Source organism: Thermobia domestica, chromosome 3 (assembly GCF_964235325.1).
Source record: "Thermobia domestica chromosome 3, izTheDome1.hap1.1, whole genome shotgun sequence".
NCBI classification, from domain to species: Eukaryota; Metazoa; Arthropoda; class Insecta; order Zygentoma; family Lepismatidae; genus Thermobia; species Thermobia domestica.
Window position 1 is genome coordinate 212,598,828 of NC_137456.1, and position 12,490 is coordinate 212,611,317.

At 36.2% G+C, this 12,490-nt stretch overlaps 2 protein-coding genes across 3 annotated transcripts in view; one reads left to right on the top strand and one right to left on the bottom strand.

The window, feature by feature from the left end:
* Nucleotides 1-4,937, bottom strand: part of Ssl1 (general transcription factor IIH subunit 2 Ssl1) — a 43,877-nt gene extending 38,940 nt beyond the window's left edge. The window contains exon 1 of the mRNA XM_081752161.1: nt 4,726-4,937. The gene's annotated coding sequence lies outside the window, so the exon portion shown is untranslated. The remainder of the gene's footprint in view (nt 1-4,725) is intronic.
* A 736-nt stretch (nt 4,938-5,673) lies between these two features.
* The window catches only part of Ufm1 (Ubiquitin-fold modifier 1), a 61,950-nt gene continuing 55,133 nt past the window's right edge, over nt 5,674-12,490 (top strand). Inside the window, exons 1-2 of one of the 2 annotated variants that reach the window (XM_081752162.1) lie at nt 5,674-5,867; nt 12,276-12,332. Coding sequence is in view for 1 of the 2 variants with exons in the window: in XM_081752163.1 (XP_081608289.1) it covers nt 5,863-5,867; nt 12,276-12,332 (62 nt within the window). In the remaining variant the exon portion in view is untranslated. The remainder of the gene's footprint in view (nt 5,868-12,275; nt 12,333-12,490) is intronic. The other variant, XM_081752163.1, reaches the window with a different exon arrangement.

A 12,490-nucleotide genomic window follows, 5' to 3' on the forward strand; every position in this document is an offset into this window, starting at 1 on the left:
AATTTTGCCTGAAAATGCAGCTTGCTTTACTGTACATCGAAACTTCCGTTAATACTGAAGTTTGAATTTAGCACTTAAAATAGTTAAGTGTTACGTAGTCTTTGGAGCTCCAAGCATTAAGCTTCTTAATTTTGACAAGAATTTTTACGCTATTGCTGGTATTCATTCTACAGAATGCTTATCTGTCGGGTAGCAACAAATGACTGAACTAAACTGTTGCTGTTGGAAAACCAGTATTACTGAAGAATACTTGTATTATCATCAATAGTAAGAAATAATACTAATAGTTTTACTGGTGTATTTACATATTTACTGGTAGTACCGGCACCTATGGCCTTAAACCCGTCAAAAGTATGAGGTCGCCGAGTCAGGAGGCATACTACTCACGGAAAGTATTTTCTAAAATACAGTAGAACCTGTCAACTTGGCCACCTGCTTATCTTGGCCTAGTTCGTATTGAACCTGCATTTTCCCATAAGATATTCCTTACTTATTATTCTGTAAGTTGGCCACCTGTCTATCTTGGAAGTTGGCCATATTGAAGGAATGTTTATCCTATGTTCATAATGATAAATTAACCTGCGTATCTTGGCCACACGAATACGTTTTGTTATTTTTCTTAACTCTTTCGTATTCCCGTATGAGAGCCAAATGTTCTGTGTTTGTTACTGGAGACACAGAAGCATAGATTCCCATGATTTGCTCTTGAAGGTCAATGGCAGAACACTACCCTGGTCTGTTTTGGTAAAACCATCAGCTATATCGGCTCCTATGCTAATGGCTATATGCTAATTTAATACATTTGTTAATATCAAATAAAAATATATAGACAGTGGTGACTTCACGAACAACTTTCAAGTTATCTTACTAACTACTTCTGTAGTTTGTTGCTGAAGTAATTCACATCGAATTAGTCCTACAACCTTGTAGTACGCTATCAAACTATTTTAGTGCTTTTCCCGTTAGTAAAATCTGATATGGTTGGCACGCATCATGTTTTTCTTTCCATGGAGAAACCCTCTCTGCAACCAACTCCAATAGGGCAAATTTTTACTTTGACTCCAACTGTGACTTCAACCAATTCATGTGATCCGGTTCCCGAAGCAGTTTAGGAATCATTCCTAAACTGCTCCCGGAACCGGATCACATGAATCGATTACAATTACTAACACAGTGAAAGTAATGTACGATGTTAAGAATTATACTATAAGTACAAGGGCCACAATGTTACTATACGATGTTAAGAATTATACTATAAGTACAAGGGCCACAATGTTACTATACGAAGTTAAGAATTATACTATAAGTACAAGGGCCACAATGTTACTAAACATCAATTCAGGTGAAGCGGTGACTATGAATTTTGAGATCTAAATGGGGGGCTACCGCCCCCCAAACCCCCCGCTCAAGTACCATAAAGACAACCAAAATAATAATAAATAATCACACCACTACTATAAAGCTAAGATAAGAAGGGAAAAATTTAAAAAAAAAAAACACTCGTCTCTAATCATAAATCAGTGCGACAAAGAAAAAAAAATACATCTCAACAAGACAATAGGACAAGCAGTAGCAAACCAAATACTTTGCCTAATACTCAAATGCAAAACAAATCAAGAATAAAAATAATATGAATTAAAAAAAAAACACTCACCATTTCGCCATAGGAGAACACTCATGAATAATGAACTCATAACTGCTGATTCCACACACGAAAAAATAAGATACCAAGAACACATGCACAATACTCTACATTACTGAAAAATGTTTCTTTCCGCACACACGTCATTTTATTAAACCGAGCACACTTGCTATTATTACAAACAAGAAACCAATAAACGTCCACTTTTACAATACGTCGAAAATATCTTCAGTTTAGACCACAACTATGATAGGTTTTCTCTAACTCAATTCAACCAATTCAATTACGCGCTTCCCGCATGCAGCACACACATACATGCACACAGAACATGTGACTACTAACTACCATATGACTACACAGACACCTAGTGGGAAAAATATGAACTAAGACGTCACACCACAGGCACGAACAGTTCTAACAAGTGACTCACGCACAAACAGTTCCAGGAAGTAACTCAACCTATAAGAACCGATTAAAGTCACAGTTCGAGTCAAAGTAAAGACTTACCCATTTCGCTTCGGTAAATATTTACACATACAATACTTTTACTACCAATAAAAATTCATTTGGCCTATGTTTAGCAGAAGGGGTCCAGCTCTTTTCTCTAAAAAAATGTTACAATTTTGGTAATTTCTGTTCACATTAGGTTAGTTTAGGGTAGGTTATGTTAATTTAGGTAAGTTTAGTTTGTTATATTAGTGTATGGGTCTAGCATACTTTTCCAAAGAATGATAGAATTTCGTTTATTTCTAGTAATATTAGGTCGGTTTAGGTTAGTTCAGGTTAGCTTAGGTTACTTTCGGTTAGATTAGGTTACGTTCTGTTAGTCTAAGTATTTGCATCATTCATTTTTCCTGTAAATTTTCTGTTTTTTACGTGCTTCTGGACCCCTTGTACTAAACATACTCCAATCAATCAATCAATTTCCATAGTAATGTCAAGTGAGCGAGGAGTGAAGACGGGTTAGTAGACTGATTTCTTTCTCTATGATAACTCAATGGATGCGAAGCTGCGTTCTAGAACCCTCCTGATTATATGTACTTACCGGAAACGGATATAAGGGAATATGAATACAATGATGCAAATAGTTACCCTAACTCAACATATGCTAACGTTTAATATTAACAGAAGTTGTAACACTTTTTCTGATAAAAAAAGGCTGGCTCCCTTCAACTAAACATTGGCCGATTGATTTTCAGTTTAACATCCGGTTCAGCAGCGAGGGTATATTAGATTTTGACCTACTGATTATCGTGGTATTCGCCACATGAGCTCCCGCCGGGAATCGAACTCGGGTCTCCCAGGCCAAATGCACGTACGCTAACCGCTTAGCCACAAAGAAACGGGAAGGTTCGAGAACACAGGTCCCCCTATGTAGGTTGGTACCTTTCTGTACCAAAGTTTAGTATTCGATTCAAATAGATTGCCGAGCGAGCGTTAGCGTTAGGCGGGTTAGAGCCTCGCAGGGCACGTTTTTGGTCTTTATTACAGCTAAATGGGAAGGGGGACCTGTGTTCTAGAACCTTGCTCGAAGGAACTACTACCGTATATAAATTGAGTAGTGAGCTCTGATAAAAAAGGGAACTTATTCTGGCTATTAACCCACCTTCGCCAATGTATGCGGACCAGGATTTTAGAACCGTCCCCGTATGGTCTCTGTAGCATTCACATATCTCATTTCTACAACATGTACTTCTGTTTCATTCTCAAATGAGACATAAACCGGTAAGTCTTTACTTTGACTCGAACTGTGACTTTAATCGGTTCTTATAGGTTGAGTTACTTCCTGGAACTGTTTGTGCGTGAGTCACTTGTTAGAACTGTTCGTGCCTGTGGTGTGACGTCTTAGTTCATATTTTTCCCACTAGGTGTCTGTGTAGTCATATGGTAGTTAGTAGTCACATGTTCTGTGTGCATGTATGTGTGTGCTGCATGCGGGAAGCGCGTAATTGAATTGGTTGAATTGAGTTAGAGAAAACCTATCATAGTTGTGGTCTAAACTGAAGATATTTTCGACGTATTGTAAAAGTGGACGTTTATTGGTTTCTTGTTTGTAATAATAGCAAGTGTGCTCGGTTTAATAAAATGACGTGTGTGCGGAAAGAAACATTTTTCAGTAATGTAGAGTATTGTGCATGTGTTCTTGGTATCTTATTTTTTCGTGTGTGGAATCAGCAGTTATGAGTTCATTATTCATGAGTGTTCTCCTATGGCGAAATGGTGAGTGTTTTTTTTTTTAATTCATATTATTTTTATTCTTGATTTGTTTTGCATTTGAGTATTAGGCAAAGTATTTGGTTTGCTACTGCTTGTCCTATTGTCTTGTTGAGATGTATTTTTTTTTCTTTGTCGCACTGATTTATGATTAGAGACGAGTGTTTTTTTTTTTTTAAATTTTTCCCTTCTTATCTTAGCTTTATAGTAGTGGTGTGATTATTTATTATTATTTTGGTTGTCTTTATGGTACTTGAGCGGGGGGTTTGGGGGGCGGTAGCCCCCCATTTAGATCTCAAAATTCATAGTCACCGCTTCACCTGAATTGATGTTTAGTAACATTGTGGCCCTTGTACTTATAGTATATTCTTAACTTCGTATAGTAACATTGTGGCCCTTGTACTTATAGTATAATTCTTAACATCGTATAGTAACATTGTGGCCCTTGTACTTATAGTATAATTCTTAACATCGTACATTACTTTCACTGTGTTAGTAATTGTAATCGATTCATGTGATCCGGTTCCGGGAGCAGTTTAGGAATGATTCCTAAACTGCTTCGGGAACCGGATCACATGAATTGGTTGAAGTCACAGTTGGAGTCAAAGTAAAAATTTGCCGCGAAATGAAATCCAAGTGGAGGAACCTAACCTAAAAATGTAAGAAATCGGTCAAAATTTGGTAAAACTGACCGCTCACATAATACCGCGAGGATGTATCAGATGTGGACCTACATCTTACTGTGAGATCCGAACCATATGAGCTCCCACCGAAAGTCGAACCTAGGTCTCCTATGCTAACCGCTTAGCCACAAAACGTTACCACTACTAGGAATGAAATGTGTGTTCAAGTGAAGACTATATACTTACAATAATAAAAACAACTGATTTCCTACTCTCCAGGAAAAACAAAATTATCGTCAATATTACTAAAGGCGCATATGTAACTAATTAACATATAATTTGACTTTCATGAAATGCAAAATAATGTCAACAATCACTTTTCCATTGGCACCAATACAAGCCACTAGAATTTCAAAACAACACACATCCCAGCGCACAACGCCATATTGAAAATTACCAGTGTGCCAGATAAGATAAAACGAAAATTTTTAAAGGTAAATAGAAAGTCGCAGTCATGTTACCCAAGTCGATGACTGCACTAGAAATTATTATGTGATAAATTGTATCTATTAAGGCGGCTTCACTGCCACTGCCAGTGATTTCCCTCGAAGAAAACTGACACCTCTAGGGCTCGACACGTCAAAACAAGTATTTTCTATTACCGCGACGTAAACAGTGCAGTTTTAAGTTGTTTAACGCTTCGTCTATCCGCAACTAAGAAATATATTTTCCTGAGATTGTGTGTCTGTGTCTGTTAAGAGCGTGCTCTAAACAAGAGAAATCTCATAGGATCGTTCAGAACACAGGAAATGACATGAGATCTGATGCCATACACGTTGAGATTTTGACTCTAGGACAAATCGTAAGAGATTTCCTAGGATCTATCCTATAGTGTATAGCCCGCCTTAGATTCTCATGAAGTTTACTCGGAACAACCAGGGAAGTGTATTCAAAAACGAGAGCAGAGTCACTAATACCGGCACATCTCTATAGAACTTACGCGACAGCATACATACATCGAAGTTGGTTTTCACACTGAATCATGATCTAGCTCCGAGGACTATCATTACATCCTAAATTGTCGTAATGCACCTCTGTCGGAGTTATGAAAGAGTCTTATTATTATTATTATTATTAAAGTCTGCTAATTTGAGTAATCAAATCTGTGAGTAATTGGCAACTCTGAGGAGAAGAACGTTGTTCTGCTATCGTCGCAGTGTGTTTACGTCATCGAGTAACAAGAAAACGAGGGAGCAGAAACTGTGTGAAACATATGTTCAAGTGAAAGTTTTTATTTTTTGAAAAGTATACGCTAGTCATCGGACGATCTGATTTTTCAAATCTGAAACACCTTTGTGGATTAAGGTCTCCATAAAATTGATAATGGGGTATGGAATTTATTGGTTTCTTTTTAGTGGTTAATATTTGAATGTTTTAGTACATCACTTAAATGTCAGTACATCATTATTAATTAAAGTACGTGGAGGTTTAGTTCTGGCACACCACTCAAAGTAATTGTTGAAAAATTATAATTCTTTCAGTAATTTCCTTCTTATTGTTCGTAAAAGATTTGGACTGGGCGACATGAAAATAGGCATTTATTCCAAAGTTGGGCGTCCGCTTTCGCCACGTTTTTTCGCTGTTATCTCCTTTCCACACTTTCTGTAATTTGTTATTAGGTTCATTAATCCGTGCTCTTCACAAACTTTTAAAAGATTTTGCTCGTAATCAACGTATTCCTTCACAAATGTTAAAACTAGTAGTTCATTGCCCTTGTACATTCGCCATGTTGATAACATAAATGCTCGTTTCTTTCCCACAATGCATCTGTTCAGTTACCTTGCGCCAAGTAGTTCCCTACGCTCGCCGTATAGTCCCATGTTTGTAACCGCTTATATATAACAAATAAACATATTTTTTGAGACTCTTATATATTATCAAGCACAAAAACGATCAAATTATCCATATCTTTCCTGTAAATTTTAAAAAAATTGCTGGAAACGGACGCCCAACTTTGGAATTTAACCCTGAAAATATCTCGCTTGTAGATGAAGTTAAAGGGGGCCACCAAAAGTAGTTGTTGAAAAATAATTTTTTGGTGTTTGTGTAGTTTCAGCAGACCATATTTTGAAAAATTTACAGGTAAAATTCAATATTTTGCCGGAAAAGACATTTATAGCCAATTTCTGCAGGCGACAGAATTAAATACAAAATAATACAGTTGTATTTTAGACTTACAAGTGTAGGGTTACTAGTGTAAAATCATTATAAGTGCTTTACGATGGATAATGTGAGTAAGTGGATATGAAAGAGAACTGTATGAGATGCTATTTTCTACCGGCAGTGTATTTCAGCACAGTGTACAGAAGCTGTATTTTATGTTCACCTGGATGGCAGAACTTCCTTTGTCTTTCTGCGATGAGCGTTTGTAAGTCAAAAATTTTCTGCAGGAATTGCAAAATAAAAAAGCAGGTACTATCATCTTTTTACTACAGCGTTACATAAAACATGGTAAAATATTTTCATCTGTATCACTAGTTCGAGTTACAAATTGTAAAGTCACATTTTTTAAAAGAGTTTTGCTAAAAGAAGCAGATTTAAAATATTTAAGATACGATACACCGACTTTTGTAGTTAGAGCACCTTTATGAAATTTTCTTGTTTTTTATATCCTGATGGGGGTACATTTAGGATAATGTATGTAAGCTGGTGCAATGTCATCACTAAGTCCATCCGTCGCTGTTGGCCTTTTCTCCATCATATTAGTAACCACTGAACCCCAGTTTTCACATATGGCCTCGGACAACATCATTAGCTTTACTGCAACACTATTTGACGTAAAACACAGGTTAAACTATATTTTGCGAGTCGTCCCTGCATTTATGACATCTACACATAGCAACCGTGTTTTTATAGTTTTCTGTTAGCTATTTTTTTTTTATTTTCCCCGTGGCAATTTTTCTGCGCAGGCGCGGCAAATTTTCTGCGATCACGTCGTAAATCGCGGCACGTTCTGCTATGGGGATGTTCACAAGTGGAGCACTACTAGTATGAAACCATGACAAGTGCTATTGAAACTCGTGTCATTGCCAAAAGGTGCTTCTTTTCATTAATCTCACATTCTTACGCGTATACGCACCGTCGCTGCCGCGTCTTCCTTCAGACGCACAAGCTTCACCTTGCTCTGACTCGATTAGATAGCATTCTTTTCTTTTTTGTGAGCACCTAGCACAGGTTGGTTTCCGGACACTGTATTTGTACGCAGATTGTAAAAGAATTGTAATTTTTCAACAATTCTGCGCTCTCGCGCTGCATCTGAAAGGGGAGGCGCGACAGCGATGATGAGTATATGCGTAAGCGGGGTTAGTGAAAATAAGTGAGTTATGTCAATGATAGTAATCTCAGTAGCACTTGTCATGGTTTCATATTAGTAACGTCCCACTTGTAAATATAAAATAGAGCTTCTGTATACTGTTTAAGAAAAGATGCAAACAGCAAAGATGTAACTAATTAAATTAATTTTTCAATGTAGTTGAATAATTGAGGTGTTCCAGATAGTATAGGCGAACTCAACAAAAGTTGCGTTCAACTTGAACGCTTGGAAATTACATTTGAAGTATTCGAGTAGCAACACGAAACCACTCTGTGGTAACCATTTCTCGTGCCTATGGTAGAAGTCATTCCTCTTTTAGAGTAATCAGTTACAAAATAATTAAATGATTGTGTGGACCGTTTGTAGTGTGCTCTCGGGAAACAGGCCTTCGGTGACAAGTAAACCTTACGCTTGGGTGAATCGAGTTCCTGACTGAGACACACATGAGAAAGTAGTACTAAATGTGGTCAGTATTTCAGTGAAGTTGTAGGTTCAAAGCTCCAGGGGTTTAGGAGATAGAGCTACCAGAACATCACATGGAAGTACAGAATAGTCTTCATACAGTTGGAGGTAAAAGCTCTGTAAGACCTCTTGTAACGACAAAAGGTGAATAACAAATATATGGGTACATATTAGGACTAGGGGGAAATCTTGTAGTAAGGGTATACCTGACGGCGGCCATCTTGAAATCCTCCATTTTGAATTAAGATTAAGTTCTTAAAAAAGGAATAGGGTCATGTGATACATGGTTTAAGGCGCAAATTTAATCAGAAGAACAATGGTCACGTTAATTTTGATTTACGCGCAATTGGTAAAAAGTTACAGGGAAATTAAATATTGTTGCAGCATATGTATGAGTCCTAAACGTAAGGTTTACTTGTGAGTCCTCCCTTACTACCCGGAAGGCCTCAATTGACCTATAAGTAATTGTAGGATGTTCAACTGAAATTATCGGCGACGATTAATTATATTTACACAACACATAGATGTTATTATAAGTGTTATTTATTATAACATTGCATAGTGTTACCTAATGGGTACTAGTTATCTACCAATCGTTACTGTAATTCGGAAGATTCTTTTACAAGTATCTATGGAAATGAAAGCAATAATATTTTCCAAGAATATCAATTCACTACTTATTTATTCTACTATTACTTCCAGAATAGATTGGTCAAATGATTACAATCTGACCTATGTATGAGTAATATAAACAGATGGCTCCTTCTTATGTCTTGTAACACTTTCTGAATGTTCACAAAGCTATAACATTTTCTACCCGTAACATGTTCCCGTCTCCCTCTTAGAAACAATATCGGAGGCTAAGCTAATAACCCTCAACGGTTAGATCCTCCCAAGTTAACTTCCTTGCGATCCGAAACCATTAATAGTCTCATTCTCCACCATGCAGTGGAGCGTGTATGCATAGATTAATGCTATATTTTTAAAAATAGTCGAGCGTATACTTATTACAAATTCTAGCAGTACATTACTATATCACATTATACTTAGAAATCTGATTACCAAACTGCGAGAGATGGTTCCTTATATCAAATGATATAAAAATAAATAAAAAATAAAATAAACTTGAATCGAAAAACGCCTCCATTCAGTGATATAAACAGCCTGAAATGCGAAACGGCACGTTTTAGAATTCTCTGACTTGAAAACTATGAGATCTATCGCAACCAGCTCAACGAATTATGCAAGAAGTAGTAAATGTCCCTGTTATATATAATCAGGTTCTAAAAATGAGGTCCACGGACAACAGAGCGTTATTCTTCAGGTCAAAATAAAGCGAAAATGCTATATAATGAATGGTATATCCTTCGGGACCTCCTTCAAGTGCTATGGGCAGTGTTTCTTCCAGACATGTTTTTTCGGGGCCCTGTCCCCCGGAGCTCTGAGAGCCCAAAATAATAGTCTATAACATAATAATAAATACTAGCAGTGGGAGATGTGGTCCCCGAACATTTTTTTCTGAATGAAACGCTGGCTATTGGAAATCAAAAAATACACTATGTGTCCCTAATTGTCCCGTCTTCGTCACATTTGATTGTTTGGCCTTTTGATAAACATCACAAGTCCCTTCATGCAGTTGTTCATATCTACTGTTTTGTTCCTTGTGAACCTCTTTATTATCTTCGTAAGCGTCATTTGCATTCCACAGTATCCTCCGGTCAATTTTTCTTGGTGATAGTATGTCGTTATATGAATCCTAAGATCCTTAGGTATCACAATTTTTAGTAGAAAACGAATTGTTGTAGTTCGTTTCAGCAAAGACCCATTATAGATGAAATACCCTTCTGCAAGGTTTGCAGCCTAAATATTTTGTATAATTGGTTGTAATTCGTGATCCCTTTTTTCGAAAATTCTGAAGTGGACACATGACATATATCCTCCAACCACATTAAGACCGACTAACTTCATTTTGCATTTCAAAATTATACAGATCATGAAGCGCAGACAATACGTACGTTACTAAGTTATCTCTCGTTCAAATGTGATGTATTTTGAACGAAAACTGTGAAAGTTTTTCTACCATAGAAACATATTTTAGTAATCTTTAGATGTATTCGTGGTCCAAGAGAGTGAGAAGTGGTCCGTGTCAAATTCATTGAATAGATAATGCTTAAATCTTAGCACTGTTTTAACCAGACTAATGAATTCCAAATTATAGATTGACCTATGATTTTCGACTTTTTAAAAAAATATAATCTAAAGATCTTGCTTAAATCCAACAGGAACTATAAACCTCGTGTTTAGATCATGACTTTTAATTTCTTTAAAGGTCATATGCTCTTCATCTCGCCAATCAAATTGTTCTTTTATATAACAAAGAGGAGATGTCGGAGCAATCACGTCTTGAAATCCTGAGATGAAACGAGAGTAGGATTGTAACAATTCGCTGATTTATGAATTCCTATTTTGGGAGGTGGCAACATAGCGATGGCTTCCATTCAGATTTCATCATCTATCAAGAATTCTAAATTCAACAACCGTTTCTTACAGAAAACATTAAATTCTTATTTGAAGAAATCTGTATTTAAATCTCTAAATTATTATTAAAATATATTTTCCTTTCCTTTTCAAATTAAAGAGCACTATTATATATAACTTCACTTTCGTTTTTATTTATAGTAATTAGACCAAAAATAAATTAAAAACAAGTTAGTCTTGTTTTGTAGGCTCATACACACACTTTGACCCTTTAGCATCATGTAGTCAAAACCGGTTTTTATCACTCGCAAACTACAAGAAGACTGTTCCTCCCTTTTTTGTCTATGAAAGCTGAAAATGATTAAATAATATTTTTTTTAGGTTATTGTTTAATGCGTACTTTGTTAAATTTTTAGCTCTTAGCATTCCTCCTGAATGAATATTAAAAGCACAGTTTTTACCATTTAACACTTCGTCTTGTTTGAGCATCAAAGGCGTAGTTTACGGAAATGAAAGAAGGAATTTCCGAATTAAACTGCTCGCAGACACCAATCAACACCGTTAGTTTTAAGTACCCTATGATAAAACAATTTTAAGGTTGCAAAATTCTTTATTTTAACACAAATCACTTAAAACTTGTTGTCCCACATTTAACAGCTCTAATTAGGAATGGGATTATCCTGGTTTTGAGAACTATTTCTGTGTGAATCTTGACTGCTCTTATTTAGCCCCCTTTTACGCGATTACCATTTAACACACGTGTTTTTATGACGAAACTTATTTAAGAGAAAATCACTTAAATCTTCTTTATATTCCGTTTTAATTACACTCAATGTTGTAATACGATTTCGTTACATAGCACTCCTCCTTTTCATTCAACTCGGTTGATTTCCATTTCAGCTTTCAGGCTGAACATTCACGTTAAAATAGATCGTTCTTGTTGATTAAGCGTTCATGTTAGTTGTTGTTCTCGTTGAACACTCAGGTTCATTGCTTAATTCTCAATGAAGACGCACAGCAGCAGGCATCACCAAGCGAGCTAAGGAGGGGAGAGAGGGCGATAACATCGCTCTCTCACACTAATTTAGTCCTCGCCATCTCTTGAGGAAAACAAGAAGTTAGAATAGATTGGAATTTATAATGGATTTTTTTTTCTGACAAGATATTGCCCATACCAGTAACTATCTTTTACTTATGAATCACATGTTATACTGCTCAAGATTAAATAATCAACACACCACAAATTCTCTCGAATATTTGCGGTATAAATGAGATGTAAAAATAGTCTGTAACTTTATCTAACCTTATAGCTGTCATTATCTCGCATAATATAGGACATTTCAAACTTGTTTCATAGACTTGATTCACAGTTGGCATTTAGATGTAATGCTATAGCCTTATTTGTAGTTCGCAGATATTATTTATGGAAATCAGCTATGACAACCAATAGTATAAAACAATGAAGTTTTTCTCTCTTTTCTAGGTCCAAAGTTACATTCAAGATTACACTGACGTCCGATCCCAAACTTCCCTTCAAAGTGTAAGTTTTCACTTTTTATCATCTTAGATTATGGGAAATAAGATCTGTGTAATTTTGTACATTACATATTTATCAACAGGGCTCGTAAAATCCAGGGTGCCAGCTCGCCATGATGATTAGAAGTACGAGTCAAGCGCTTATCCTTTTTTTTTTCTTTT